The 26,975-nt window shown below is 53.5% G+C and overlaps 13 protein-coding genes and 1 non-coding gene across 14 annotated transcripts; 8 read left to right on the plus strand and 6 right to left on the minus strand.

The window, feature by feature from the left end:
* The first annotated feature begins 41 nt into the window (after nucleotides 1–41).
* On the plus strand, nucleotides 42–1,891 carry M421DRAFT_419042 (uncharacterized protein). Its single transcript, XM_033591986.1, has 2 exons — nucleotides 42–666; nucleotides 804–1,891. The coding sequence occupies exons 1-2, from the start codon at nucleotides 171–173 to the stop codon at nucleotides 1,757–1,759; spliced, it is 1,452 nt and encodes a 483-aa protein (XP_033450259.1). The 5' UTR covers nucleotides 42–170; the 3' UTR covers nucleotides 1,760–1,891.
* Nucleotides 1,892–2,025: 134 nt separating this feature from the next.
* Nucleotides 2,026–3,685, plus strand: M421DRAFT_59282 (paraben-hydrolyzing esterase precursor; the record flags this gene model as incomplete). The annotated part of the gene is made up of 2 exons (XM_033595671.1): nucleotides 2,026–2,356; nucleotides 2,406–3,685. 2 exons carry the CDS (start codon nucleotides 2,026–2,028, stop codon nucleotides 3,683–3,685), a joined length of 1,611 nt encoding a protein of 536 aa, XP_033450260.1.
* Nucleotides 3,686–4,538: 853 nt separating this feature from the next.
* M421DRAFT_99982 (uncharacterized protein) lies at nucleotides 4,539–8,123 on the minus strand (the record flags this gene model as incomplete). The annotated part of the gene is made up of 1 exon (XM_033598824.1): nucleotides 4,539–8,123. One exon carries the CDS (start codon nucleotides 8,121–8,123, stop codon nucleotides 4,539–4,541), a length of 3,585 nt encoding a protein of 1,194 aa, XP_033450261.1.
* Nucleotides 8,124–8,270: 147 nt separating this feature from the next.
* M421DRAFT_419045 (uncharacterized protein) lies at nucleotides 8,271–11,669 on the plus strand. Its single transcript, XM_033591987.1, has 3 exons — nucleotides 8,271–8,333; nucleotides 8,381–8,517; nucleotides 8,570–11,669. Exons 1-3 carry the CDS (start codon nucleotides 8,320–8,322, stop codon nucleotides 11,263–11,265), a joined length of 2,847 nt encoding a protein of 948 aa, XP_033450262.1. The 5' UTR covers nucleotides 8,271–8,319; the 3' UTR covers nucleotides 11,266–11,669.
* On the minus strand, nucleotides 11,363–13,113 carry M421DRAFT_413983 (uncharacterized protein). Its single transcript, XM_033590466.1, has 4 exons — nucleotides 12,649–13,113; nucleotides 12,354–12,606; nucleotides 11,789–12,271; nucleotides 11,363–11,714 (listed from the first exon to the last, which is right to left on the minus strand). The coding sequence occupies exons 1-4, from the start codon at nucleotides 12,721–12,723 to the stop codon at nucleotides 11,641–11,643; spliced, it is 885 nt and encodes a 294-aa protein (XP_033450263.1). The 5' UTR covers nucleotides 12,724–13,113; the 3' UTR covers nucleotides 11,363–11,640.
* M421DRAFT_3779 (uncharacterized protein) lies at nucleotides 13,006–14,213 on the minus strand (the record flags this gene model as incomplete). The annotated part of the gene is made up of 4 exons (XM_033589832.1): nucleotides 13,006–13,197; nucleotides 13,314–13,507; nucleotides 13,580–13,832; nucleotides 14,172–14,213. The coding sequence occupies 4 exons, from the start codon at nucleotides 14,211–14,213 to the stop codon at nucleotides 13,006–13,008; spliced, it is 681 nt and encodes a 226-aa protein (XP_033450264.1).
* Nucleotides 13,931–15,627, plus strand: M421DRAFT_382978 (alpha/beta hydrolase fold domain-containing protein). The gene is made up of 2 exons (XM_033589874.1): nucleotides 13,931–14,218; nucleotides 14,277–15,627. The coding sequence occupies exon 2, from the start codon at nucleotides 14,309–14,311 to the stop codon at nucleotides 15,302–15,304; it is 996 nt and encodes a 331-aa protein (XP_033450265.1). The 5' UTR covers nucleotides 13,931–14,218; nucleotides 14,277–14,308; the 3' UTR covers nucleotides 15,305–15,627.
* M421DRAFT_383077 (uncharacterized protein) lies at nucleotides 15,567–16,684 on the minus strand. The gene is made up of 2 exons (XM_033589878.1): nucleotides 16,172–16,684; nucleotides 15,567–16,122 (listed from the first exon to the last, which is right to left on the minus strand). Exons 1-2 carry the CDS (start codon nucleotides 16,476–16,478, stop codon nucleotides 15,830–15,832), a joined length of 600 nt encoding a protein of 199 aa, XP_033450266.1. The 5' UTR covers nucleotides 16,479–16,684; the 3' UTR covers nucleotides 15,567–15,829.
* Nucleotides 16,685–16,835: 151 nt separating this feature from the next.
* Nucleotides 16,836–19,381, plus strand: M421DRAFT_419048 (uncharacterized protein). The gene has a single exon (XM_033591988.1). The coding sequence runs from the start codon at nucleotides 16,849–16,851 to the stop codon at nucleotides 19,240–19,242; it is 2,394 nt and encodes a 797-aa protein (XP_033450267.1). The 5' UTR covers nucleotides 16,836–16,848; the 3' UTR covers nucleotides 19,243–19,381.
* A 252-nt stretch (nucleotides 19,382–19,633) lies between these two features.
* Nucleotides 19,634–20,820, plus strand: M421DRAFT_419049 (NAD(P)-binding protein). Its single transcript, XM_033591989.1, has 2 exons — nucleotides 19,634–19,930; nucleotides 19,997–20,820. The coding sequence occupies exons 1-2, from the start codon at nucleotides 19,819–19,821 to the stop codon at nucleotides 20,731–20,733; spliced, it is 849 nt and encodes a 282-aa protein (XP_033450268.1). The 5' UTR covers nucleotides 19,634–19,818; the 3' UTR covers nucleotides 20,734–20,820.
* Nucleotides 20,821–21,133: 313 nt separating this feature from the next.
* Nucleotides 21,134–21,219, plus strand: M421DRAFT_t46. The gene has a single exon. It is a non-coding gene; the product is annotated as a tRNA-Ala (tRNA).
* Nucleotides 21,220–21,646: 427 nt separating this feature from the next.
* Nucleotides 21,647–22,443, plus strand: M421DRAFT_419051 (uncharacterized protein). The gene is made up of 2 exons (XM_033591990.1): nucleotides 21,647–21,899; nucleotides 21,971–22,443. Exons 1-2 carry the CDS (start codon nucleotides 21,864–21,866, stop codon nucleotides 22,394–22,396), a joined length of 462 nt encoding a protein of 153 aa, XP_033450269.1. The 5' UTR covers nucleotides 21,647–21,863; the 3' UTR covers nucleotides 22,397–22,443.
* On the minus strand, nucleotides 22,439–23,797 carry M421DRAFT_383171 (uncharacterized protein). The gene is made up of 3 exons (XM_033589880.1): nucleotides 23,494–23,797; nucleotides 22,775–23,431; nucleotides 22,439–22,727 (listed from the first exon to the last, which is right to left on the minus strand). Exons 1-3 carry the CDS (start codon nucleotides 23,533–23,535, stop codon nucleotides 22,482–22,484), a joined length of 945 nt encoding a protein of 314 aa, XP_033450270.1. The 5' UTR covers nucleotides 23,536–23,797; the 3' UTR covers nucleotides 22,439–22,481.
* Nucleotides 23,798–24,200: 403 nt separating this feature from the next.
* M421DRAFT_413991 (FabD/lysophospholipase-like protein) lies at nucleotides 24,201–26,122 on the minus strand (the record flags this gene model as incomplete). Its single annotated transcript, XM_033590467.1, has 4 exons — nucleotides 25,799–26,122; nucleotides 25,506–25,746; nucleotides 25,195–25,455; nucleotides 24,201–25,140 (listed from the first exon to the last, which is right to left on the minus strand). Exons 1-4 carry the CDS (start codon nucleotides 25,944–25,946, stop codon nucleotides 24,201–24,203), a joined length of 1,590 nt encoding a protein of 529 aa, XP_033450271.1. The 5' UTR covers nucleotides 25,947–26,122.
* Between the last annotated feature and the right edge of the window lie 853 nt (nucleotides 26,123–26,975).

The raw sequence follows: 26,975 nt of genomic DNA on the forward strand, positions 1-26,975 counted from the left end.
AATTATCGGAATTACAATTACCCGCAAAATGCAGGCACAGGCACAATCGGAACTCCTGCTCGGCGAGGGCCCGGTACGTAACTCCACTTTGTGAATTCCACCACCACGAAACCCAGCTCGCGCGCACCTTCCTAAAGCCAGTTATGATCAGTAGGGCTGACTTAGACGCCATGTTTCGCAAACCAGCCCCGATTGCACATCCTCAACACCAAGCTGTGCAGCAGTACAACGCCGTAAATATGCAAGCCCAGCAACGTGCCGAGGCCGAACGACGCGAAAAGATGCGCCGGATCGCGAAGAACCCTACAGATAAGAACATTCCTGAGGGTGTCGAAGACGTCTGCATTGGCGACGGCGTAGTGCGTTACCGCGAGTTGCGCGAAATCGAGCGCACGCTCGACGCGACCATGATGCGCAAGAAGCTCGATGTCATGGACTCGAAGCACCACTCAAGGGCTTCGCGCTATGGTACTATGCGCATTTGGATCTCCAACACAGCCGAGAACCAGCCGTGGCAGGGCAATGGCATTGATACGGAGGCCTTTGACTTCGAGAGCGACACCAATGCCACCTACCGCGTCAAGATCCAGGGTAAACTTCTGGATGACGAGGGCGACGAGGGGCTCGAGGACGAGAACGAAGACGAGGAGGGCAAGGAGGCTGACGGTACGTGCATTTTGGCGCACACACTTCCTTGAGCGCATTCTCTGGAGTCTTGCGCAAGACTCTCGGAGGGATGAATTTGCTTGCGCATGACTCGTATGCTTGATCCCTGGAGAATGAGAGCTGACATAACGTTACAGCCATGGACGAGGACGGCGCAGAGCCGAAGCCAGCTCCGAAACCGAAGATGTTCTCCCAGTACTTCAGTGCAATTACGATCGACTTCGACCGAAACAAGAACCTCCAACCTGACAACTTGACACAGATCGAGTGGAAGCGACCAGAGAACCCCACAGCGAAGGAGAGCAACTTCAGCGAGCTCGAGTTCGAGCGCAAGGGCGACGAGAACATCAACATTTCGATTGGCCTGCAGCGATTCCAGAACCCTGAGGTCTTCAAACTCAGCAAGCCTCTGTCTGAGCTGCTGGATACGGACGAGGAGGACCGAGCAGGCGTGCTCATGGGTATCTGGGCATACGCGCGGTCACAGCATCTACAGCAGGACGACGATGAGCGCAAGTTTGCCTGCGACGCGAAGCTTAAGGCTCTGTTCAACGGCCAGGACTCATTCTACTTCCCCAATCTTCCACAGCTTATCAAGCCGCACCTTACGACCCTCCCACCTATCCAATTGCAGTACACGATTCGCGTGGATAAGGAATACCTTGCGCCTGCAGACGGCAGTCAGAAGCCCTCAGAACCGACCGTGTACGACGTGCAAGTCGCACTCGAGGACCCAATGCAGCCTCTCTTCCAAGACATTTTGCGCCGACCAGACAGTATCCAAACGCTTCAGGAGATTCAGAAGCTGGACGAGCAGCTCGTCTTGCTCATGGGTGCTATCGGCCAGTCGAAGGCCAAGCACGCATTCTTTACCAGCATGGCGAAGGACCCTGTAGCGTTCTTCAAGCGCTGGCTCTCGTCGCAGAAGCGGGATCTGGAAGTCCTGCTTGGCGAGGCTACAAGAGGGGGCGGCGAAGATGTGTCTGGGGAGGAATGGAGACGTGGAGGAGCTGGTGGTGTATGGGGTAGCGAAGTCGCGAAGGAGAGTGTTGCGCTGTGGCTGGCAAGAGCACAGAATGTCAAGACGCACTAGACGGCGTGCATTTGTTTCATTTCGCATAGGGTTGCTGAAACATTATTTGGGATTGGCGCACAGGACAGGGAGATCAGGCGCTTCAAACGTCGCCTCGACAAGATACCCGAATACCAACTTTACTACACCAAGTCGTGGGTGCTGATGACATGCTTTACGGAGATGATGGGCAATGCAGCTTTACCTTTCAGAGACTAGTCGGCCTGCGATGCCGGACCTCGGGACGAAGCTGCTTTTCTTTCTTGACACAACCACCTTGTACAATCATGTCAAAGCTTTCTCGACCGTACTTGCGGGACTTGCAGTTCCGTGGCGTCGTCGAAGGTCTCACATATCTTGACGAGAAGTCGGATCCATTGTGTCACTTCTTTGGTGGTGTCCCGTTCGGCCTTCCTCCAGTAGGACCATTCCGTTTCCAGAAGCCGAGATCGTTGCCAACATGTTATCGCTATGGCACCAAATCAAATCCTGGCCGCTTTACGGGGAGTTGCGGTCTGTGTCCACAGGTCACAAGGCAGGGACTTGATGATCATCTGTGGGAAGAAGACTGTCTACAAAGTAACATCTGGGTTCCAACCGGAGAGCCGCCTGAAGGAGGTTTGTTTCCAGAGCTATTCATATACTACAAATGGCTGACCATCTCCAGGATGGCCGGTGTTGTTCTACATCCATGGCGGCTTCCTCCAGCTTGGCAATCCCAATGACATGGACATGCGGGCCTTCCTTAGCGACTCGCCAACACGATGCATAGTGGTAGCACCCGCTTATCGACTCAACATCTTTGGCTTCCTCTCTTCACCTGAGCTGCTCCAAGAATGTCCTGACTTCAGTGTCAACCTAGGATTCTGGGACCAGCGTCTTGCTCTGCAGTGGACATGGGAAAATATCAGCTACTTCGCTGGCAACCCTTCCAACATCACCATCTCAGGGTACTCAGCTGGTGCACACTCTGTGTTTCATCAACTGGCGTACGATCTCGGTGTGCCCGACAAGAAAGCAATAGTGAAGCGCGTACTCATGCTATCGAACGGACCAGGCGTGCAACCCAAGAGCCTTGAAGAATCGCAAACCCAGTTCGAGGAGGTACTGACAGCTCTGAAAATTCCGCCATCTGCGCTTCCGTCAGAAAAACTCGCAAAGCTGCGCGCCCTCCCCGCCAAAGCTCTCATCGAAGCCAGCACCAAGCTCAAACTCCACCAATTCCGCGCCGTCACAGACGGCTCCTTCGTGCGCCACAACCTCATCCAGGAGCTCTCCGATGCAACATTTGCACAGCGACTGAAGCAAAGAAACATCAAGATCATGATGGGCGAGTGCTCAGAAGAGCATTTTCTGTACGGAACCTGGAAGCCACCGCAGCCCGGATCCGACCCCTTGTTTCACCGTCTGGAAGCCGATTACCCGCGAGCAGCTGTCGAGGTACTGATGAAGCACTACTTCCCCGATCAAAAGTTGGCGAAGAAGTTTAAGAGCTGGGGTGAGGCATTTGGGCATATCTACGCGGATGTGCAGATCCATGCGCTCGAGCGTGGAATGGCTGATGCGTTGGTAAAGCATGGCGCTGGAAGTCTTCTACACCGGTATCGCATCGAGTGGCGTGCAAAGTGTGTGGACAGGAAGATACCTAGGAAGTTTGGGCCGACGCATACTTCGGATCTCCCCATTTGGTTCTGGGGAAACGGTGATGCGTTGACGAGGGTTGAGAAGAAGATCATCACCGAGGCATTCCAGAAGCCTTTGGCTCAGTTCTTGTATGGTGAGTCGGTTTCTTGGGGTACCGAACACCACACGCAGATCAGGACGCTCAAAGAAGATGGGCGTGTGGTCATCGAGGACGACGAAAGTAGATTACGAGAAGCCCTGGAGCTCTGGAACGCGTTGAGCAGAGTCAGCACGCCTCGACGACCACGGGAGTCAAAGCTGTGAGCGAGCCAAAAGGATGCCATTGCCTACCAAGGAGGTCGCTTTCCATGACGCGCTATATCTCAACGGTCATCGTGGCTGTATCATATGGAACTCTTGAACTTATCCCACGCTCTACTCTTCCTCATACTTCTCCACGCCCACAAATGAAGCTTCGCTCCTTTCCTACCCACTCAACCTCACCCGTCCGTATCCCTTGCATCCCACACCGCGCCCTCCTCTCTCGCTGATACACACTATCCGCGCCACGACACCACAACACGCAACTGGGCAGAGTCCATTCCAACCTCTCCCATATCGCTCGGATATATACCAAGCCCTCCTTCCACCATCCAACCAATCACAAGATGGTCCAATGGTGTAAGTCCCCTTTCCCCGCCTGGAACACACTTTCTAGTCAACATCCAGCTAGTGGTATGATTGTAAGTTCATCTCCCGCTCTCACGCGCGAATGCAAGGTCTAACGAGGATAGCCTGCTTTGGGTTCGCACTCGAGATCTGCAGGAGCCCCCGCGTTCGAATCGCGGTTAGGCCCATTGCTTTTTCCCAGATCTGTTGTGGTACGGAGGACGGGGAAGAAGGGATTGGTGGCGTGATGTGTGGGGCGGTGTGGTATTATTCACAAGCGCAGACTTTGATTTTTGTGTGGAATGAGCACATCAGCCGACGACGAAGCTAATCAATGGGACTGTACCGGTGGCACGAAGTAGTTTGCCAGAGCCGTGCCTTCTGTAGATGAACATGTGGAACGACTGAATTGCCAAGCATGAGGTATCGAACATCCAGACCCAAACGCCAAAACATGTATCCGACAATCACGAATCATATTTGCAAGCAGCAAATGCCTTCGACGCGCTCAGAGCACCTCACCACTCGCACCAACAATTCTCAGCACTCCTGTCTTCTTAACGTTGAAGCCCTTCTTCTCGTCCGCCCGAACGAACTCACCAAGCACAACCGTACACAACCTCCTCATGACTTCCTCCCTGCCAATATTGTCCCCATGCCTACCGGGTCCAACGTCACCCATCTCGATCCGCTCTTCACTCAGCGCCTCGTAGTCCGCGACCGAGCTCAGAGTGAGCAGATGCATGAACACCTCGCAGAGCGTGATCAGCTCGGGCGTCATGGTGAACGTGTAGCCCCAAGCCGAGACCTGCGCGCCGACGTAGTTCTTCTCCGTTGTCGCGGCGAAGGAAGCGAGAAGCGCCGCGTTGGCGCGAGACAGTGTTGTGGGCGGGATGGTTAGGGAGCAGAAGAGTGAGGGGTGTTTGAGGTGTGCGGCGTGTAATTTGTCGAGCGTCTTGTAGTGTGTTTTTGTCCAAGGCTCGATGCGCGGGAGAGGAGCGAATTTGGAGAGCACAGGATGAGCGCGTGTCGGTGAAGGGCCTGCGCTGGCGGAAGACTCGCGCTGGAGTTGGGCTGCGGCACGGAGGCCGTCAGAGCGGCCGGCCGAGCTAGTGCTCACAAAGGAGGACTCGATTATGGACTCTTCTTGGGATGCTGCTGTACGAGTAAACGGAGTTGGTGTGGTTTCTGAGGGAATACCGGAGTGAGGCTGTTTGGCTGCGGAACTCGGCGTGTATGGTGAAGATACCACATGCTGCACAAATTTCTGTCTTGCCAGAGGCGGGCTTGATGGCATGATGATTGAGTCTCCCTGCAGCGTCCTGCTGTACTCGGTGACCTCTTCGATCTCATTCAACGATCGCTCTTGAAGGCTGTAAGCCTCGAGATATTCATCAGCCTCATCGCGCAATAGACGAACACTGTTGGTGGTCAAGTCTACGCCTTCTATCTCGGCAAGGAGCTGACGTTGATCGGATGCAGGAGAGAGCAAAGTGTCTCTGTCGATGCGTGAATGGAACGGCGAGCTCTGAGCAGAGGGTAGCGTCGACCCATCTTGCAAGCGACTAGGTGTACTAATATCGGTACTGTGAAGCTCGCGACGAAGAGGACTGCTCTTCTTCGGTGAGCTAGGGAACGCGGCAAAGCGAGGCGGAGTGTCCAGGAACGGGTTAGGCTGAGCGGAAGGGGCCTGCTTCTCTGGAGATGGTTCTGGCTGTAGGCTCTTGCCCTCGTTCAACAGCAATGATAAATCTAGCTTGTCGGTCTTTGCCCGTCGTCGGTCACGTCGCTTCTTATCATAGACTGCAGGCATACTCGATTGGAAGAACATGCCAGTGTCATCACTGCCCTCGCTCGCCGTGCTGTCGTCCGGCTCATCAGACTCTGCTTGTGCAGTATCTTCCTCAACAGCTCTTGTTTTGCCCTTGTCAATACTAGCGGAAGCTGACTCCGAAGCTTCAGCTTCTTCTTTTCGTCTAGGCTGACGCACATTTCGACGCTGAAATCTGCCGCGGCTAGGCCTGCTGGCAGCATTCTCAATGAACAGATCTGGCTCTCTTGATGACGATCTTTCGGTCGATGCAAGGTCGGGCGAATCAGAAGCGTGACTACCCTCCTCTTGCCATAAGTCAGAGTAGTCCTCTTCGTGTTCGACGTTAACCGCGCGTGCCTCTTCACGCGCAGAACTAGAGCCTTTCTGCCTGTTTGTTGTGGTCTGAAATTCCTCTGCTTCTTCTTCCATTACGCTTGCTACGATGCTGTCGACTTGGAAGCTCATCTCGCCTTCGTCCTCGCTCCTCGTTGGACTGGGCAATAAATTGACTTGCTCCGCAGCAGGTAACGTGGGATGCTGAACCTCTGGCTCTTCGGCAACAGGTTCCGCAGGTTCACGATTTTGTTCCTCTTCAGGGGTCAGGAGACGTGTCCTCCATTTCCGTTGTGTCCTGATGGGTCGCTCTTTTGGCACAGTCTCTGTGCGTCCTGTGCTCAACCTCGAAGACGATGGCTCAGCGTCCTGGGCTTGCGCAAGCTGTTCACCCAATCGCAATCCGTCTTGAAGTTGCTTGCGTGACTTCTCGCTGAACCCCCTAAACAAGTCATCAAGAGACCCACGTCGATCGGCGGCGGGCTCCTCAGACGACTCTGGAGTGATGCGAGACGGGTCCATGAGTCCTTGCAGCGCAACTCCTGCCGTCAGGGCTCGCCCCATCTTAGGTGTTTCGATCTTGGTGGGAGCTGCGCGAGTAGGTTGGAGACAGGGTGGGACTGATGGGTTCTCGTTGTCAACAGCTGGTGTGATGTATCGCGGTTGCGCAAGGCCAGGTGAGGAGTGAGCTGGCTTTGAGGTAGGAACGAGGCGTGAGCGTCCTGGAGATGACTTGGAAGTTGCACCCGGCTCACGACTCGGTTGTTGTGTCGTGGCGGTGTTTGGCTGATCCCGATCCAGAACTGATGCAATGCTCGGCACTGGAGCGCTGCCGGTCTCGGCTGCTTTCGGTGGACTGGATCTCGAGGGCAGTGAATCGACCGAAATGATGCTGAAGCCCTCGCTGTCGATGATTGTGGAGTCGTCCGGCATCCTAGTGGTCCCCTCGTCGAATGCAAAGTCGTCTGATCCAGTCTCGTCATTATCGTCACCATTTTCGAATGGTTCCGCGTAACCAACATCTTCTGCAGGTACGGATGCAGCTTGTGTTGAGATGTGCACATGGGACCTCTCTGCGTGAGCGTCACCTCCATCTCCAGAACTTGGTGTGAGGATATTGCTGGCTTTATCTGAATCCTCGTCTGAGGAAATCTCGATCGTGAGCGGGTTTGTGGCGTGCGGTGTGCCTCTCCGAGGTTGAGGCTTCGATCTTTCCGTATCTTGCGGTGTGTCGAGATTGAGAGCTATTGTTCGCGCTTGTTCGGTAGGTAATGGTGTGTTGTCAACTCCGCTCGCACCTTCTTCTTCCGGCACATCAACAACCAGGGTCTCTTCGTCATCCGTTGCTGGCTGAACAACCCTCCTTGGACGGCCCCGTTTTCTCTTTGGTGGTGCATCTGTATCGATGTCTACCGCACTTGATCCTGCCGCGCCAACACTTCTATCTCGTGACTTTGAACTTGCTACTCTTCTCAATGGTGTACCCTTTAGCTTGGTCTTCGCTGGTGTGCTGCCAGCAGCATCTGTCTTCTTGGGCCGTCCTCGTCCTCGTTTCATAGGTGCGGGCGCATCGTGATCTTTCAATGGTATCGATGTAGTCTTGGTGCGTGTAACTTTCTTAACCATGGGCGACATGGTGTTTTCGCCGTCACTCTCAGGCTCAGCTTGGACCGTGACTTTGATGCGCCATGGGCTGGCGCCGCCCGTTCTTGGTGTATTCATGACCATAGACTTGGCTGGTGAAGATATTTCGAATTCTTGCACACTCGGCCGGCAGGTTTGCTTGATTGGCGAGCTCGTTCGTGATCGCGCCCGTGGTGTGTGTTGTGGCTTTCGTGTCGATGTTATCGTGTTTTCGTGGGTCGACAGAGCAAGGGGATCTGGTGACGAAGAGTAGCTGCGTACAGCATTCTCGCCGATATACTCAGCTCTTCCTCGGGGCGCCATTATTACCAAAGTCCTGCTGTCAGTCGCGGACATGTCAAAGTACTCGAAATGTGGGTGTATCAGCCCTAAGCCTGCAGCTGAGCGCGTCCGTCGGTTGCCACGGGCAACGATCGATTTGATCCTTGCCACCATCACCGCCAGGCAACAAATCCGCAGCCGCATCGAAGCATTTAGCCATTAGGGCGATGGAGTCGTGATGGGAATTCACGGGTAGGTGACGCACTGCAATTTCGACTCGGTTGTGCTAATGTGCGCAGCATCTACAAGGAGATCGGCCCAGGACGGCGTGTAGCGCTCTCGAAGCTTGCCGTCGAGAAGTACGAGGAGACTGGCAGACCACTGCGCATCGCTATCGACACATCGATATGGCTTTTCCAGATCCAAGCTAGCAAAGGTATGTCCGCGACAGTCACGCTCATCTCGCAGTAGGTTGCTGACTGCTCCAGGTGGCACCAACCCTGCCCTGCGAACCTTCTACTACCGCCTTCTGCGCCTCATCGCCCTCGCCATCCATCCCATCTTCGTCTTCGATGGCCCTAACAAGCCGCCGTTTAAGCGTAACAAGCGCACGGGACCAAATGTCGCCTCGATACCCGCGTTCCTGGCCAAGCAGCTGCTGAAGCAGTTTGGATACCCAATACACTTTGCGCCTGGTGAAGCCGAGGCAGAGTGCGCCCTGCTGCAGCGAGAGGGCATAGTGGACGCTGTGCTGAGCGAAGATGTGGACACTCTCATGTTTGGAAGCGGAATCACAATACGCAATTGGTCACCAGAGAAGTCGGGCAAGACGCCAACACACGTCAACGTCTACGACGCCGTCGAAACGAAGAACGGACCCTCGGCCCTGGATCGCGAGGGTATGATCTTGGTGGCGCTGATGAGCGGCGGAGATTACGTGCCTGAAGGGATACCTGGGTGTGGACCAAAGACGGCTTGTGAGGCTGCAAAGGCTGGTTTTGGACGTGACCTGTGCAGCATACCGCGCAACGACCCAGTGGCGCTGTCAGAATGGAGCACGCGACTTCAGCACGAGTTGAAGACGAACGAGAGCAAGCATTTCAAGCGCAAGCACGGTGCTCTGAAGATACCTCATGATTTTCCTCGTCTCGACATCCTTGGATACTACACACATCCTGCAGTTTCGACACAGACTGGCCTGGCCAAGCTACGACTGTCGATCAAGTGGGATCAGGAAATCGATTATCCTGGTCTACGCGAATTCACTGGAGATGCATTCGACTGGGTCAAGCTCGAAGGAGCGAAACACTTCATACGTAGTCTTGCTCCATCGCTTCTCATCCGCGCCTTGCACACGCGAGCTACGCAGGCGGATCGTCTGCCTGCCAGGAACACTCGAGCTGTTCAGGAGGACGAAGGACTGCTGGTGAAGGGCATCCACGGTGAACGCCAGCACGCTGTCACTGACAATAGCACCGAGCTACGCGTGAGTTTCACACCAATCGAGCTGGTAAAGATCAATCTGGAAGACGAAGAACCCGACGACGAATCTGAACTTCCACCCTCGTTGCAGCAAGGCGCCGGCGAGGACGAAGATCTCCCTCTAGACTTAGAGGATGATGTAGAGGATGGGCCCAAGAAGCGCGGTCCCACAAAGTTCGATCCCTACAAAGCGGCCAGAGTATGGGTTATGGAGACTTTTGTCAAGGTCGGCGTGCCGCTGAAAGTGCAAGACTGGGAAGCCGAGCGACAGACAAAGCAGAAGCCTAGAAGGGCTGCGAGTCAAGACCCTGGCAAGGCTGCACCGAAGCCCAAGGCCACAGCAAGACGAACAAAAGCTGCACTAGAAGCCTCCCAGGCAGGCATTCAGAGCTTTGCGAAAGTCACCAAACCCGGGTCAAGGCTGCTTCGAGCACCCTCGAAAGCACCGAACAATAATACGGATCTATCACCAGCCCGGCCGAAGGCTACGCTGGTCGACTTACTCTCCTCCTCGCCTGTGCGCCAGCAAAGCAAACCGCCCGCAATAGCCTCACACCGAGATAAGTCACTTTCTCCAGTATTGGAGGACTTGCCAGCAAGCGTAACGAAGCGAAGACGACGAGCGCCTATACAGCGCTCGAAGACACTTCCAGCTGATTTGACTGCTGACATCGAGCGCCCGTGTTCGCCGCCGTTACTGGATACAATCGAGATATTGGATCTAGTCAGCTCCCCTGTGCAACCCTCCCCATCACAAGCTCGCACTAAGAAGGCTAGGATGCGGATGACAAAGCCAAAACGTGGCGCATCCGTGTCTGCTTCACCTGAAAAGGGAAGGCAGACCACGCTCGACACATGGCGAGCTTCTCAAACACCGACGAAATTACGACACACGACGAGCTTATTCGACGACGCACCAATACCCACACCAACGCAACTACGACGTTCTTCTGATACCATTGATACCCTTGATACCCTTGATTTAACGCTCTCCTCACCTTTCATAGCACCTTTCATAGCATCTTCACAACCAACACGAACACGCCCGCCACTGACCTCATCAACGACTAACGCATCATGCTCCTCTTCTTCGTCGAGATACTCGAGTAGTGAGAAGCAAACCACAAAGACAGCAGCTACGCGCCCACGACGCACCTCACCCCGTCTGAACAAGACCAAAGCTCCAACATCAAAAATAGACACCCTCGATCTCACCCTCGATCTCACCCTCGCTGAACCACAAACCATGCATAGCGCAGCACCTAAGACCAAAAACTCCACAGCTGTTGCAACTGCCTCGCCCGAAATTGACAGTCTCGACCTCACCTCCCCGCACCCGCACCCCACTATCTCCACATCCCCAGACCTCGACTCCCTCGACCTGACAGGCCCTTCTTCACCAATCCCTCCAGTTCGACAGTCACCAACACCTGTCAAGTCTCCCTTGCTACGCCGCTCGCCGCGGGCACACACTGAGCTCTCGCCAGAACCGCAACGGACGTCGCCTCCGGCGGCGTGGAAGGCGAAGGAGAAGAAGAAGAGGAGGCAGATTATGCTTAGGAAGAGTCTGGCGGGCGCGTGGGCGTATGTGGATGCTGAAAGTCCGGGGAAGGATGGGGAGAAGGATAATGGTGTCGTGCTGAAGGGTAAGGAGAGGAGGAGGTGGAGGGAGAGCGAGGTCGAGGTTTTGGATCTGAGCTGAGGAGTTAATTTGAGGCGTACATGGAGTTGAGACAGTGTATGGGTTGCATTTGGGTCTAGGGGTTGACCTGGGCTCAAGATCAATATCCCCTTTCAACGATTGTCTCGTCTTCACACTGTTACTTGCGAGTTCTGTGGCACGAGATATTCGCATAACGTAACGGGGTATTGAAGCGCTGGATTCATGTCAGCCAATGTCCAGGTGTCCCAGATATGTACTCCTCCTGCCCTTTTTATGTTTCCTGACAGCGTCTTACATTTCGATTGAAGTTGTCCTTGCGCTTATACACTTTGCCTCTGATCGTGCAGTGCGCATTGGAGCACACAAACTTCGCTCCCGGCTGCGAGTAGACGGTGGTCTAATGACGATATAGGTCTACGCGAAGGTTGAAGGCCGAGTCACAGGTACCGCATCTGTATCGACGATGGTGGGCGCGAGTGTAGTGGTTTCTACATGCGTCGGGTTAGAGGCTGTCTTTACTGAGGCTTGGAGGTGTTGACGAACCTTAGCAATGCTAGCGTACGAAAACGTTGCTGGCACACCAAACAAGTATGGAGCCTGAGATCTTCGTTCTTGGTCATTGTCGGTGGTGGAGAAAACACTGTGTCGAGCTCGTCCGCTGTTGCTTCATCAGAAGGCAGTGGAGAGGACAAAAACTGTGGGTTCCCGCCTATGGATGGCCCATGAATTGGCAAGATATTTAGTGACAATGTCTGATCAGCGATCGCAATTTGTTCGACGACAGTCTCTCCGCTCGTCTTATCAGGTCTTTCAGACTTCCCGTTGCCGAATGTAGATTGTAACTCTGCGCTCTGTCTTATAGTCCGGACACTTCGAGGGGCGGGCGGGGAAGCGGTCATACATCGGGCCAGACATTTCTCGCCGGGTGAATGGCTGATTCTTACCAGCGAGCCATGTAGGTGAGGAAAGATGATCGGATTAGGGACGATTTCCACATCCCACGGGCTCACCACCAGGGTCTGTCTGTTCCAGTCTGGTATAACCCCTGGAAAAGATATTGGTAGTGGTGCTTTTCGGGATCAATGATCAATGGGAGGAGACATTTCTGATTCTGTGGAAAGGCTCACCTGTACATTCGTAGCTCAAGCTTCCTTTCCTGAAGATGCTCTTCGTATGATACGGACCGCGACGTACCTCCTTAATATCATTGCTGCGATGCGTACGGCAACTTTCCAATCGTGTGGCATAGGAGGCACACATGCAGTCCTCCTCGACTTGAGAAACATCTTCGACCTGGGCTTGACCCGGATCACTCGCAGATGAGCCAGAGTAGCTCCCACATCCGCGGTCCGGCTGACTCTGATGGCCCAGTCTCCACATCTACCACGACAACGAAGCCAATAGGCAGATAAACACCACTACCTTACCCGTGATTCCAGCGATCGTACCATCGTTGAGTTTGCTACCCCGTTGGTGAAGGCTGAAACCAGAAGCCATTTTTTCGAGCGTTGAAAGTATGTTGTGGTTGAGGGGAAAAGCGGATGAAACTCAATTGAAGTGTTGTCCAGGTTTAAATTGTCTCGACGAGGCTGAGAGAGGCATACCGGTTGAGTGACTAGCTCGACTGCAGCCAATCACGGAGAAAGGTGGCTTCAGCCTCACGCTCTCTAAATCTATACTGCACGCCAGTGATCTGCACAATGGAGTAGGAACGGTGGAACTATTAATATTTTGGTGGCCAGCTTCTTTACGTGACATGTATGCTAGGAGATGTCCTCCTTAGACACCGCCCTTGAGATAGTAATCCAGCGGATAGCCCAGCCAGGCGCACTGCTTCATGTCCACATACCCAGTATTCGTACTGGGCCAATCCAACAGCCTGACCTCATCGCCACTCTTCTTCCCGCCATCAACCTGGTTCCACTGGCCATAATTCTTGACACCTTCAATAACCTTGTCGTAACCGCGCGCCTGCAGGTACTTCAGATCCGGATTCGGATCGCCGCTCCTCACAAATGACCCAAATTAACTGTACACCAACTGCTCGCTCCACAGATCTTTCTCATCACGGATCGTGCTTAGCGTACCAAAAACCATGGCATATCCGCGCCAGGGACGCGGAAGTACGGGCTGTCCGGGTTCTTGTCCTTGGGGGTACCGAGGTTATTAGGATCGTAGCCGTTGATCGTGCGCTCGAATTGGTAGTAGTACGCCTTCTTGAAGGCCTTGGTCTGTGCACCGGCGTATACGGTGGCTTGGTCGACGCAGCGGAATGTCTTGTCTGTTGCGATACGCTGAGAGACGTTTTAGGAGTCAAGAGTCAGGTTGCCGGTGCTGGTGAATGGGAAGGGACCGGATGCGATGACTTTTTCGGCCCAGGTTGAGTTGATGCCGAGAGCGACTCGGAGGCCTTGGATGTGGTTTGCGATTGGGGCCTTGGGGTAGGTCGAGAATGATGCGCCATCGTTGCGGATGACGCCGAAGATGAGTGTGACGCCGTCAATGCCTTCCCATGGGAGAAAGTGAGAGCATTTGGAAGAGTCTTGGTGGGTGATGGTGCCGAGAACTGGAGGCGAACCTTCAATGGCCGCCTCTCGCTCTTCGGCCTAGGCTGCCGTTGCGCCCCTTCCTTCCCCACATCGACTTCAACGCCAGCTTATTGGGACGCATAAGTATATTGGGATGTCGCCCAAAGCTATTGTGAGGCCATGGAGAACGTGGAGGTTCTCAGCGAAGTCTGGAGATTTAATCCGCGTACAGAAATTAGTGCTCGCAAAGGCCTTCAGGTCGTAGTTTAATAGTTACGTGAGCACTGCCGCTCCATAAGTGGTAAGCAGCTCGTCGAGGCTTGAATGTCAAATTCGTACTCGATAGCAGGTTGGTGGAAATTAATGTCAGCATGCGCTCCCTGGCTGGATGCCTATCCAGATAAACGGAAAACGGACCTGTTCGGGATTGGCAGCTCGGCAGCCATCATCGTACAGCATGCCAGGTACGCGAGTGCAAGGGTATGAGATCTCATAAGATCTTGCTGGATCTCACACCTCCAGGGAAAGCTACGTAATTCCTTTGGATCTTCACAATGCGATCATTCGCTTGCCTTCTAGCCCTAGCGGTCTCAACTGTCCTCGGACAGATCGTCATACCACCCAGCACATGGAACTACACCTACCCATGGCCTGTGAAGTACCACAATCTCACATCACAGCGACTTAACCTCTCGATGGCCTACATGGATGTTTCCCCGACCAGTTACGCCACAAACAAAACCATCATACTCCTTCACGGCAAAAACTTCTGCGGCGCAACATGGGAAGATACAGCACGCCGCCTCTCCACGCACGGTTATCGCGTCATAATCCCCGACCAAATCGGCTTCTGCAAGTCCTCGAAGCCGCCAGTCTACCAATTCTCTCTACAACAGCTCGCTTTCAACATGAACTCGCTACTTCAAGCGCTCGGCGTCTCCCAGACAAAAGTCCTCGGGCACTCCATGGGCGGCATGCTCGCAACCCGCTTCGCCCTCATGTATCCCAACACCACAACCCACCTGATTCTGACCAACCCTATCGGCCTCGAGGACTGGAAAGCACTCGGCGTCCCCTGGCGCCCATTGGACACCCTGTATGCTGACGAACTGAAGACGAACTATACCACGATCCGGAACTATCAGCAAGCGACCTATTACGTCAACACATGGGCCGCCGCCTACGACGTCTGGGTCAACATGCTGGTCTCTTTATACCGGTTGCCCGATGAGGGACAGACGTTTGCTTATAACATGGCGCAGACGACGGACGCAGTGCTGACGCAGCCGGTGATGTACGAGTTTGGTCTGGTAACGGCGAAGACGCTGTTGTTGATTGGGACTAAAGACAATACGGCCATCGGGAAGGCGTGGAGTCCGCCAGCTGTTCAAGCCAAGCTGGGTAACTATTCGGTGCTGGGCAAGGAGACTACTGCGAAGATTCCGGGCGCCGAGTTGGTGGAATTCAGTGACCTGGGGCACGCACCTCAGACTCAGGACAGCGAGAGGTATCATGAGGCATTGTTTGAGTGGCTGGGCCGGGTGGGCTGAGCAAGAGTTTCCCCCGGCATGTTACGGTTCTTTTTTGATGTTCGGGTTTATCTACTCGACGCCTTGTACTCTTTTGCCTACTTGCCGATATTCTGTAGCTCCATGCTTATAGTCTTGCTCGCTAATCGGAGCCCACACTCTAGAAAGTGCTCTCTCAGCACATCGAGGACCGTGAACCGCCCGTCCCTGAATTGATCGATTTCTCTCCGAGACTTTAACCTTCCTGTTACTCAAGTGCACTGCGCATCAAAAAGGCACTGCGGCGAAGCGAGGGCCACGTTGTCGATCTTTTGCATTGCCGCTGCATGGAAGGCTTCCGGCTTTTCGAACACCTCGTTTGTGCAAGAGTCAGGCAAAGGTACATCAGCAATCAGAATGCTGCACTTGCGCGTACTATTAACTGTTTCGATGACTTGAAGTCTTCCAGCCCGTGACGGACATTGATGTGAAACTCAGAACTTTCCAACGTGCACAATCGGATCAAGTACGCTTCCACGGGTTGTCTGGGAGCGTAATGCTTTAGCTTTAGTGGCAAGCCTTGCCATACTTTCTTAGTCGGACATAGTTGTATGGCAGAGGTGCTAGAAAGCCTGCAGCAACTGAGAGCCCTGCTGCGCCCCAAAACGCAGGTGAATCAAACTGGACCATGCCGCCGGTGAGATGGAAGTCGACAACGTTTTCGGCAGCTTCCATCGTGAGCATAGAAATCATGCTCATGCCTGCAGCTGTCTTGGCAGCAGCGAACCACGGTAGGCGATCACGACCTAGGCGGAGCAGAGTTGTCTCAAGAAAAAGCGATGCGGTAATTCCAGAGGCCACTATAATTCATCAGTCGTTGCATCCAACGTTCTCATATTTCCCACTCACTGGACACGGCCATTATGGTTGATAACCCAATGTCTGCATGGAAGGATTGCAAATACCACATGGCAGAGAAGTCGCCAGCTGTGCATCCAATGAGGCAGCGGATGGTGTTGATACCTGCTCGTTTCCAGACTGACGTTGAGCTCCAGAACTGGGTCGAAGATAACGATTGCGTGGCTGCCGCTTTGCTGGGACACTCTGTTTTGGCCTTGCTACTATTGCATGCCAGCCTTCGCTGAGCTGTGGGCAGCGCATGCCGGACATGCCACAGCGAGCTGCACGCAAAGAATCTTGAAGGACATGAATTCATAACTCTTGGAGGCACAAATGAACGAATTAATTAGGCGATGGAGAATCGTAGATCGAGTCGAAGTTCTGTGTACAAGTTCAGACTGTTATGCGAAGGGCGAAGTTGCCGCACAAAAGGCGCAAAACCGTGCACTCGTAAGCAGACATCAGCGAGGCTGTTGGTCAAGTTTGTTAGTAGAAAAGTTCCGATTTTCGGGTGTTTGAAATCATGCAGGGCAAGCCGAGGGCGTAGATAGTCAAATGCAGATTTGAGTTCAGCCAAAGGTGCCGCCGCAACGACGCCCGATGCGACAGGGGTGACGCGCCACTGCTCTTTACGCGTCGACGCGTCTACCTAAACACCGCATGCACACAATGCATCCGCATACATGATGACACCACGTACGCGAACGACCAACAAAGATGCAAATTACAAAGTCTACTACTCCAAGAAAATACCAAAACAAGTCCGCTTCCCTCACAGGAGAAAGACAGTCCGCAGGCCGGACCCAGTTCAGCAGGATGGAGTCGATAAGAGACAAATGAAGTTTCTGCCAGAGATGATGAGGCAGGAACGGACTCATAAACAGAGGAATTCGGAAGAAGAGGAGACAGAAGAGGAGTCAGCAGTACAGGAGGTCGTGGTTGCAAAGAACGACGAGAAGAGTACACCGGTGCATCAGAAGAAGGGCAGGAGGAGGAAGAGTGACGACGTTCAAGAGGATTCTGCCTCTGGAGATGAGCCTGAAGTCAGCTCCTCGAAGCGCCGAAGACGAACAGCCGCGCCAAAAGACGAGCGTAGCCGCACACTTCGACGACAGTCCACGATGACACAGCTCGCAGATGGACGGAGGCCTTCATTTGGCGACGATGAGCCCGACTTCAGATCCGTGAAGCGGGGATCTCGAGCCAGTCAGGTTTCAGCAAGCACAAAGAGGGAAAGGGATAAAAAGCAGCGCACGCTCACACAAATGATACCTTGCATGGGCTGGTTGAGCAAAGAAGAGCTAGAAGAGCTGAGCGATCTGGATACAGATCTGAAACATGTCCAGAAGTATAACGATGTTATCTCGCAGCCTCTCATCGAGCGGGGTCCCGTTGAAGTTAATGAGCCCGCAGCCATGACAGAGCCCGTTCGGCAATACCCTGACATTGAGGAGGATCCTCACAACGATCGAGAGCACGACCAAGACGACTTGCCGGCTGAAGCGCACTTGCAATCCTTTCTTGCCTTCCAGTCTGTCAAGACTGCAGCTAACAACGATGAGGACGACTACGAGCCGACCCAATTCATTGAAGCGCCGACTCTCAGAACCAGACAGACACCACGGCGAACAGCGAAAAACCAGCTTCTGAGTAATGCACCTGGATCCGAGAAGTCTGCGAAGTCTCGGTTCAGCCTACTTTCCACACCTGAGAAGCGCCGAGTGTTCGAGATCCCTTCTTCACAGTCACCTGCTGAGTCCGTTATGTCTACCCAGGTCTCTCCCCAGAAAATCGATAGATCTGCCTTCAGAGAGCGCAAGATAAATTCAATCGTAGTCACCGAGACTCCATCTAAGCGTCAGCATGTCACGTTCCAAGAGCCGACGGTCCAGCCTGCACCTCCCGTCCACTTGAGGAAATTCGAAAGCACCATCCAGGATTCAGAAGATGAAGGCAGTGAGCTCGATGATGACACATCCACACAACGGCCATCAGGTGATAGCCAACGGACTTTGCGTGGACAAGCGATCAGTGCGGACACACAAGCCGTGCTTCTGCAAATCGACCGTGCATGTGCGGATGACGACGAGGGACTAAATGTAGATTATCGCGATACTCCGGACGAGCCAGAAGAGCTGCTCACCCGATCGATACCCTGTCAGCCTTCACCCGAGCTGGGAGGGTCCTGGGCGCCCTTTATATACGATGATGTTGGACCTCAGTACGAGTCCGACCGCTCCTCGCTTGCATCAGCAAATTCACAGTCTTTCCGAGCTGCGGAATCATCCAAGGAATTGTCCCCTATGCTCTACCAGTCCCATGATGTCAGCCAATTGGACTTGACTACGCAGGCGTCGATATTGGCTGATGACATTCCAAGCACACCACCAATGGTCCGACCACCACCAAGTGACGACTTGCCATCCACACCAATGGTGATCAGGGACGAATCATCGGATGAAGAAGAAGCTGCTTCTGAGCCAATTCCGCCGCGCACAGTGCAGCGCTATGTCCCAGAGGCACCTTCCACGTTGATACACCAGTTCACAGACCTGGACGGCGAGCCTGTGCAAGTCCCACGCTCTCCTTCTGCAGAACGGGACACACAGCAGTCTCACTCAAGCAAAGCAGAACAGCAACTCCAGAATGAGTGGCTCTCGTACTCGCAGTACATTCGCGCCCGGGCACCCAACTCGTCCAGCATGCATGTCACCGCCGATCCATTCAGCTACAATGCCCGACATCCAAACCCAGGCCCCTTCAAAACCTCGTCAAGTCGAATGCAGTACAGCCAAGCCACTACTGTCGACGAGCTCACACCGAAGAAGAACAGGACGCAGCGCCCCACCAGCGCGAACACCACACCACACAGGGCAGGTACGAGTCAGTCTTTTGTGTCGCCTGATAAGCCGCCAAGTTTGTTCATACCGAGCAGCTTCCCCAGTCTGTCTATGGCGGCTATGGAGGGGTGGAGTAGTCCTGTGATGGCCAAGACACAGAACGTGCATGGAAGTAGCCAGGTATTGGGCAGTCTAGAGGACTTCAGTATTCCTCTGCCTCCGCCTCTTGAGGACGACTGAGGAACATTTAGCGAGAAGAGCGTCCTGAATCAATGCGGTTCTTCGTTGCGATGACTTTATCTCAATCTCTCAATAAAAGACATGGACTCGATATCGAAATGCTCCATGAACCTTTTTTATGAACCGTATCCAGTAGATTGAACAGCACGGGGAACACGATCTTGTCCAATAGTGATTGGCATTGCAAACAAAGCAGATAATGTCGATCAAACGCGTCTACTTTTACATGTTCTGCTTCACGACGGGGACATTGAAGGGAGAAGTGCGAACCTGGTGAAGCAGGTCGGCAAACCTTCCACAGGTCTGTGAGGTGGGGTGGAAGGTGGGGCACCCCTCTTACGTCACATGCCTCGAAGGAAGCTCCATCGTTGCTCGCCAACGGACATCTGTCGTCCGACATCAGCATAGAAATAGTTGAGGTTCAATCAATTCAATTGCAAAGCATCGCAGACCAGATCCTCTCCTTCACCCTCTCGCAGTACTAGACACACTCCGGACAACCTCAGCAGTTTAAACATCAAGATGACAGGCGGCGGCGAAGACAGAGCGTCTCTCATAAACAGACAGCTGCCAGAAATGACACTATCGACAGCAGACAGCCCATTGACAAAGGCCCGCCCGCCGCCAGAAAGCCTCAAGCCGGCAGAAAAAGCACAGTTCCGCTTCGAAGTCCACGGCAACGCCATCAGTACGTGAATCGAGTACACGCCCTGTCCCTGGCCTCCACCATGTCTTTAAACTTACACATTCCCAGTCACCGGCGGAGCAGGCACCCTCGCCCTTGAAGCCGCAGAAGCCCTCCTCGAGCACGGTGCTGCCGGTCTCGCCCTCTGGGACGTAAACCCCGACTTGGCATTCGACCGCATCAAAGCGCTGCACGCGCGCTTCCCCGACCGGCGCATCATGACCGAAGCCGTCGACGTGCGCGATGAAGCCGCGATCGCATCAGCCGTCGAGAGCGCAGCGAAGGTGCTGGGCAGCATCGATATGCTGTGCTGCTTTGCGGGCGTCGTGGGCTGCACGCACGCCATTGAGATGAAATCGGATGAGTGGAGAAGGACGCATGATATCAATCTCACGGGGAGCTTTCTTTGCGCGCAGGCTGTTGCGCGGCAGATTAGGAAGCAGGGTACGCCAGGGAGTATCACATTCACGGCGAGCATCTCCGCGCACCACACAAACTATCCTCAGCCGCAGGCTGCGTACAACAGCTCCAAGACTGCGCTGCTTTCGCTGGCGAAGAGTCTGGCGGCTGAGTGGAGTAGCTACGGTATCAGGGTCAATTGCTTGAGTCCTGGGTATATGGACACGATCCTGAACGACGGGCTAGGACTTGAGCGTGCGAGGACGAGTTGGAACAGCAGGAACCCAATGGGAAGAATGGGGCATCCGTGGGAGCTGACGGGGCCACTGATTACGCTGGTCAGCAATGCGGGGCGATACATTAACGGGACGGATATCATCGTAGATGGAGGCGCGATGGTGTTCTAAATAGCAATGAGAAATGACAATGGTGCTGTGACAAAGGAGCAAGAGGAATCCCTTCTGCCACTCTGAAACAGGTGGTATATATACCAGAAGAGCAAATGGTCCTGCGACGTATGGTGCTGTTCTAAAAACGATGCCGCAACGCTGGGGTTACAAAGTACCCAATGCTTATAGCCGTGTTGGTTTGGCGCAGTGTATGTTTGTCAACGAGGCGCGTCGTAGTAGTCGCCAATGTAAAGAGATGTGCTTACCCCGCTTCATCGTTTTTCCCAACGCCCTACCTTGTCCATAGTCTCTTGCCTCCACTCCGTCGACCCACGGTCATATGCCTTTGCCCATTGCGAAGTGTTTTAGTAGATTATATATTTATTGGCAGAACTTCTTTATATCAACAACCAATCACGGGCGCTTGGTCTAGGGGTATGATTTTCGCTTCGCATCGATTGATGATACTGTGAAAGGTCGTGGGTTCAATTCCCACAGCGTCCAAATTTTTGCTATTTTCATCCTTTCCAGCTAATAAGAGAGTCAGGGTGCAGTAGCATGCGGCAAGCCGTAGTGTAGAAAACGTTGGTCGCCAATTTTGCACTAGAGCGCCTGAACAACAATTACACAGATCTAAAAGAAGGTCAAGTTAGTAAAGGCATTAAACGCAATTGTGAGCGGGCGCCTTCCTTTGGGTTGACATCCCCTGTTGCAATTCTAGGGCGACTGCCTCATGGTTAGAGACCATCACTATACCTCACGGCAAGGCTGCAAGTTCCGGAAGCCAACGGATGCTGTGGTGACAGGGCTTGAACCTAAGGGACATCACCGCATTACATCCCTTCCGCCCGACTGGGAGGTCGAATTCACGTTCACCACAAATGGCAGCTCGCGATCTGGATATGTAGAAGCTTGCCGGCGCTCAAGGATGCGAGCACGTACTCCTGATTAGTCTCGTGTCTTGATATCGCGATTTTAGCACCACTTCGATATCGCTATTTGGAATGCTACCATCTAGCGTCAACAAAGTAGACCAAAAACGGCACGACTCGACGGCTCGACGTCATGGGAAGTGAGAGAACAAAAAGACACGCGCTGCCCATCGTAGTTCTTCTGTACCTTACAACAACGCGAATACCTCCATCATCATGGCCGCCAACATCCTCGACCTTCCCCGTAACTTCGTACGTACCTCAAGTTCAAGTTTCTTACTAACCTTGACTACAACCGGAGCAGAACTGTACTAACTATGCAGTCCCTCTACACCATCCCTGCCGCCTGGGCACTTTCCATCGCCCCCCACTTCTACGCAGCCTCGCTGGGTAAATTCGACAACAAGAACCCTCGCTCGTACACGCGCGACACCGAGGGCGACCAGAGCATTGACAAAGCCACCAAGGCGAAGATCGTCCGCGCCGAGGGTGCACAGCAGAACGGGTTTGAGAACCTCGGCCTGTTTGCTGCGGCGGTGGTGATTGGTAATGTTGCGAAGTTACCGAATGAGACGCTGAACACGCTTTCGGCGGCGTATCTTGCGAGCAGGGTCGCGTATAATGCGCTGTATGTCGCGGGCACAACGGATATGCTGTCGAATCTAAGGAGTGTGAGCTTCTTGACGGGCGTCAGCATTATCTTCACATTCTTCATCAAGAGCGGGAATGTGTTGAGAAACCAGTTGTGAGCAGGGCCGAGGCTGCGTCACTACAGCGCTTGAAAGACGAGGGAAGTAGAGATCATGAATTTAAGATCATTAGCATAGCGCAGCGCTATGTCCAACTAGTGTATCGACGATCCATCTTGAGACCGGACGAGCCTCCAGTCGCTCCTCTCACCTCTCCCGAGAACGGCGTGAGCATGACTTCAAGTCCCACACCACCATCGACATCGTCATTATTGTGGGACCCAGTATCACCAGCGTCCAGATCTAATTGCACGTAGTGATAGACCCAGAACGAGCAAAACACGAAGGTGGTGCCTGCCCCGACAAAAACCGTCAAGTACATGATTGCAATCTAGCCCAGTCAGTAACCTTGCATGAGAAAGAGGTGTGGAAGTGTACATTATGTCCGACTGTCCAAGTGTGGTCTTCCCTGAGCAAAGGCGTGCAGACAAGCACAGTCAGGCCTACTAGAAACCCGCAGACCGAATAGGACATGAACATCAGCGGTGCTTGCCACGTGAAGATCATCTTCAGGCGTGGTGTGAATTGCCCTATCTCGACACTCGGCGACAGCAACAGGGGGTAATACTTTCTAGCGGTCTGTTCGTCTCGATTGAATTGGCCTGTGTGTCGTAGCGGCCCCAGCAAGTGTAGGACGGTGACCTCGGACGCCGAGAGCAGAATCCCCAGGACTGAGAAGATCAGGCTACTATGCCAGAAGCCGTGGGTCAACCAGTAGGCGTCTTCGATTATGGTCCATGAAAAGGAGCCGATAACTGCTGCTGCCAGGACGGTGCACTGTGGAGTCAGTCGAATCTTGCATCGCGCCTGCTTGGTGGGAGCCGGACTTACCGCAATGGTGATGAACTGAAGCTCTGTAAGCTTTCGCACTCTCCACGAAGAGATGGCTTTCATCACTTTGGCTGTGTCAAGTGGCTGTTCGGATGCTAGCGCTGCGATCCGAGCCAGGGGAGCGGAGGTGTTGAAGTAGTAAAGGCGATAATATGGCAGAGTCATGAATCTTACTGTTACCGCTGCGATGTGTTCGAAAAGTAGCTGTTCATGGCGGTCAGCTGATTCTTTCTGAGAGCATCCGCATCCACGGGTTGGTGGCGTACAATCAAGACCCGCAAGGCTGAGCGGAGCACTTCTGCAAGCATGCCTAAGCTACGCGACAATAGCTTTGGAAATCCGATCCGTTGCCCTTGTAGATGTTTACAGGCTCGTTTTGAGTCCTGTTCGAGGTCTCCCACAGAAGACGAGATGCCATTATCAGGGTGTGAGGTCGTGCTTTGAAGATGACCTGCGGCTGTGCACGAGCGTCATGCAGGTGTCTTCGACTCAGCCTCAGCCAGCACCTTTGCGCCTCTCCGAGAGGTCTTGCCCTGTTGCCTGCTGACAATATCCAGGGCACAGCGTCACGAAATTCCGAATATACGTGCTTTTCCAATTTTTCGGAGACGGGGCTCGCAATAACGTCCTTGAAACGGAAGATCGTGGATCTTGAGCTCGTCGAAGTGACGCACCTCACTAGCTTGTGAAGCTCAGATGGAGAAATTGGTAATTGGTTTAGAGCACTCTTGAAGATGAAGTATTTCATTTGTCATCAGATTGTTCAAGCCTATGGGGATATAGAAGGAAATTATAAGCAGTACCGGCAAGCCTACCAACGCCTTAGCTCCCTGATCGAGCGATCCTAGATGTATACGAATAATACTACAACTACATCCAGTCAGCAAGAACGTTTCATTCTATCAAGGTGGGTCATAGCTTACTCTGCGTGTGACTAAGTGCAGGGCGGGATTCCTTAGAGCGCCAGAAGGGGTCACTTGCGGCGCTCGGGTCCCTTCTGCTGATAGATCCACTGCTTGAAACGCGGCTCCTTGTAGTCATCACCATCATCAGACTCCTCGTGCACCCTCTCCCAGTGCTCCACAAACTGGTGACGAGATGTGTACGCCGGCTCGGTGCAGCAGTCCTCGTGCTTGCAGCGATAGCTGTGCGCTGCAAGTGCGTACTGCTCCCATCGGGACTTCTCCTCTTCAATGCACCTGCCCCTCCTTATCTTAACGAGCTCCCTCGCACAGTGATCGAGCCAATATACGTTGTCTTGCTCGGCAGCCCACTTATTGAATGCATGTTCAATAGTATCGATGGTGATTGTGCCGCGGTAGTTCCGTTTGGTGAAGAACCCAGCAGGCCTCCATTCGTCGAGTTCGACATTGATGCCGCCGTCGTCATTGAAGCGCCAGTATTTATCCAGATTCAATCTTCCCATCTCCTTTGCGACGTCACCCGGGTTTGTAGCTTCGTCGGTCAATGCTTTGACGATGCCCAGGGCCGTCGTGCGCGAAGGATCGGCTTTGTTACCGCGTGATGTACCGATATTGACGATGGCTCCGATTGTGTGTTTGCCGGGTATCGAATCGATCTCGTCCAGTCCAATCACAGTCGGATTATTTGTCCTTCCGAAACCACCGTCCGTGAAATAGTATTTCTGGTCGTGCGTTCCGATCTTGTGAGTGAACTCGAGTCGCTTGAAGTACATAGGAGCCGCAGTAACAGCACGTGCTACTTTAGGAATCTCCATTGTCTCTGCCGGACCAAAATTCGTCTTCGGAGGGGTGACCATTCGGCGGCTTGTATCAGGGTTCGGAGGCCGGACTGGGCGTGTGTTTTCTTCGTGGCTGTAGGACCGGATGAGATAGAAGTCCTTCGTGTCTACACCAGACGTGTTCTTAGTTGTGCGTTCCGTGGTGACGAACCTGCCAGTCATGAGTTTCTGTCACGCGCAAAAAGAGCAGTTCAGGTATACGAACGTTTGGCAGATGCCTTCTGTCGATGGGAATGTTGGCATAGTGGAGTGGTGTTTCCCCGTGGTAGTACTGTCGCTGCGCCGAAGCGAGACATCTTGAAAGGCCTTTTCCATACTGCGGGAGCTGTACTTTGGCCATGGCATGCCCATATTACGCTGCGAGATCCACCTCGGCTTGCCGAAGATCCGGTCGCTCATTGTTTTGTATTCGTCCAAGCAATCCTCTACCGTCATGCGGAACCTGCCCAGCATGATGGCTATGAGCCTACGATACATTAGCGCCTTCTTACGGTGAACGATTCAGTCTATGCTAACCCCCCAGTACTGGTGCCACATATGAAGTCGAAATAGTGGCAAGGGAGAAATATTCTACCCGGATTCTTCTTCCCAGTCTCATCGTCGTCCAGCTGAGAGACGTTGTCGGGAAAGGCTTCTGGCATGAAACTGTGGAACGCCGTTTGGCCAACGGCCGCTTGCTTGAGTTCCTCAAGAAAGATAGATTTCATGAGCCGCTCCAGGACCAACAAGGTCCAATATCCTCGAATACCACCTCCATCTATGGTGTGATGAGTCTGCAACCAAGTAAGACGTTATATGAGGAGACATACCTAAGCTGAGAAGGTTTCGCATGCGCCAAAACGCATTGCGCACCGTTCCGTGTACAGCGGACCTTTCTGTATCTGTTCTCACAGGCGGGCGGTGTCCCGGCGGGACATCTGTCGAGATAGACGATCTACTTTCGTTCATGCTGGCCATTTGAATATTCACCAAACCCAAGGAGCATTAATCAATACTTTAATTTCGTGATACCCTAATGATTAGCCTACGTGGCACAATCATACCGTCTATTAGTATAAGGCCAGCCCTTTGAGGAATTGCAACGACCGTGTGCGGTGAACGCAGAGCCTTAGGCTCTGCCCCGTCGATGTGTGTGATCGATGTCCGTGAGATGACCACAGCGCACTGCGCCTCGCGAGCAGCAGTTCACCCTAAATTTCTCTCAGTATCCAATCATATTTCCGCTCTCTAACTATAAAGAGGCGGTGCGTGGCTTGCACAAACGCCGACAGTGGTATTGAGGGGACGAAGGCCGAAGGCTGCCAGAAGCTATCGCAAGGCAACTTAGGCAAGGGAATGGACCTCCAAGAGGGAACTTCACGGGGGCCGTTTTGCTATGGTATTTGAGATGCCTTTGTGAGTATGTTGTCCTTATGCGTTGAGTGGCTGTCTCCTGAGGGTGGGTCGATCAGGCTGAGTATTGGCTGGGTGCCATTTCCTATTCAGCCTGCTCTGCCTGAGGCTACCATTACCGTGCCCTGGCGCATACAAAAAGTCTCAGCCTGTCACCCTAATCGTCAAGATGAATGGACTTTCATACAACAATGCCAGCGCCGTCAAGTTCCTCAAGGCTCACTCGCAGACCTGGCCCCGTGTCTCTTTCATGTAACGTGGCAGTGGCGTTACCTGGTCGATAATGATTTCTGTTGACTGAAAAGCCTTTCATCTGAGTCCAAATCGCGGTGTACTGGGGTCCGCTTGATGTGTTCAGGCGCCAGGGCTGAGCTCCTCTGATTCCGGTAGGGCACGGAGCGAGCCTGATGACAATGCGCCAGCGCATGGACATGTCACACCTTTGTCGACCATTGGTCAATATGAAACTTATTCGCGTCAATAGATGCATCGGCCCCCGTGCTACGCGGCTTTCGAAGGTCTGCTTCTGAGTATGGTGACCAAGCTGGCAATTGAAGTACAAAATGCGCCCTTTCGCCATCGTTTCCGTCGGGC

This window comes from Didymella exigua (genome assembly GCF_010094145.1).
Source record: "Didymella exigua CBS 183.55 unplaced genomic scaffold M421scaffold_9, whole genome shotgun sequence".
NCBI classification, from domain to species: domain Eukaryota; kingdom Fungi; phylum Ascomycota; class Dothideomycetes; order Pleosporales; family Didymellaceae; genus Didymella; species Didymella exigua.

Bases quoted from the DNA above. Each gene is read 5' to 3' on its own strand.
- M421DRAFT_419042 (XM_033591986.1), top strand. From the start codon at position 171: ATGTTTCGCAAACCAGCCCCGATTGCACATCCTCAACACCAAGCTGTG. The intron at 667-803 runs GTACGTGCATTT...ATAACGTTACAG, and splicing joins GGAGGGCAAGGAGGCTGACG to CCATGGACGAGGACGGCGCA.
- M421DRAFT_419045 (XM_033591987.1), top strand. The intron at 8,518-8,569 runs GTATGTCCGCGA...TGACTGCTCCAG, and splicing joins CCAGATCCAAGCTAGCAAAG to GTGGCACCAACCCTGCCCTG.
- M421DRAFT_413983 (XM_033590466.1), bottom strand. From the start codon at position 12,723: ATGGCTTCTGGTTTCAGCCTTCACCAACGGGGTAGCAAACTCAACGAT. The intron at 12,272-12,353 runs GTGAGCCTTTCC...TATCTTTTCCAG, and splicing joins CTTGAGCTACGAATGTACAG to GGGTTATACCAGACTGGAAC. The intron at 11,715-11,788 runs GTACGCTAGCAT...CGACGCATGTAG, and splicing joins GGTGTGCCAGCAACGTTTTC to AAACCACTACACTCGCGCCC.
- M421DRAFT_382978 (XM_033589874.1), top strand. From the start codon at position 14,309: ATGCGATCATTCGCTTGCCTTCTAGCCCTAGCGGTCTCAACTGTCCTC.
- M421DRAFT_383077 (XM_033589878.1), bottom strand. From the start codon at position 16,478: ATGAATTCATGTCCTTCAAGATTCTTTGCGTGCAGCTCGCTGTGGCAT. The intron at 16,123-16,171 runs GTGAGTGGGAAA...GATGAATTATAG, and splicing joins AACCATAATGGCCGTGTCCA to TGGCCTCTGGAATTACCGCA.
- M421DRAFT_419048 (XM_033591988.1), top strand. From the start codon at position 16,849: ATGACACCACGTACGCGAACGACCAACAAAGATGCAAATTACAAAGTC.
- M421DRAFT_419049 (XM_033591989.1), top strand. From the start codon at position 19,819: ATGACACTATCGACAGCAGACAGCCCATTGACAAAGGCCCGCCCGCCG. The intron at 19,931-19,996 runs GTACGTGAATCG...ACACATTCCCAG, and splicing joins AGTCCACGGCAACGCCATCA to TCACCGGCGGAGCAGGCACC.
- M421DRAFT_419051 (XM_033591990.1), top strand. From the start codon at position 21,864: ATGGCCGCCAACATCCTCGACCTTCCCCGTAACTTC. The intron at 21,900-21,970 runs GTACGTACCTCA...CTAACTATGCAG, and splicing joins TCGACCTTCCCCGTAACTTC to TCCCTCTACACCATCCCTGC.
- M421DRAFT_383171 (XM_033589880.1), bottom strand. From the start codon at position 23,535: ATGCTTGCAGAAGTGCTCCGCTCAGCCTTGCGGGTCTTGATT. The intron at 23,432-23,493 runs GTACGCCACCAA...CGCCATGAACAG, and splicing joins CAGCCTTGCGGGTCTTGATT to CTACTTTTCGAACACATCGC. The intron at 22,728-22,774 runs GTACACTTCCAC...TGACTGGGCTAG, and splicing joins CTTGGACAGTCGGACATAAT to ATTGCAATCATGTACTTGAC.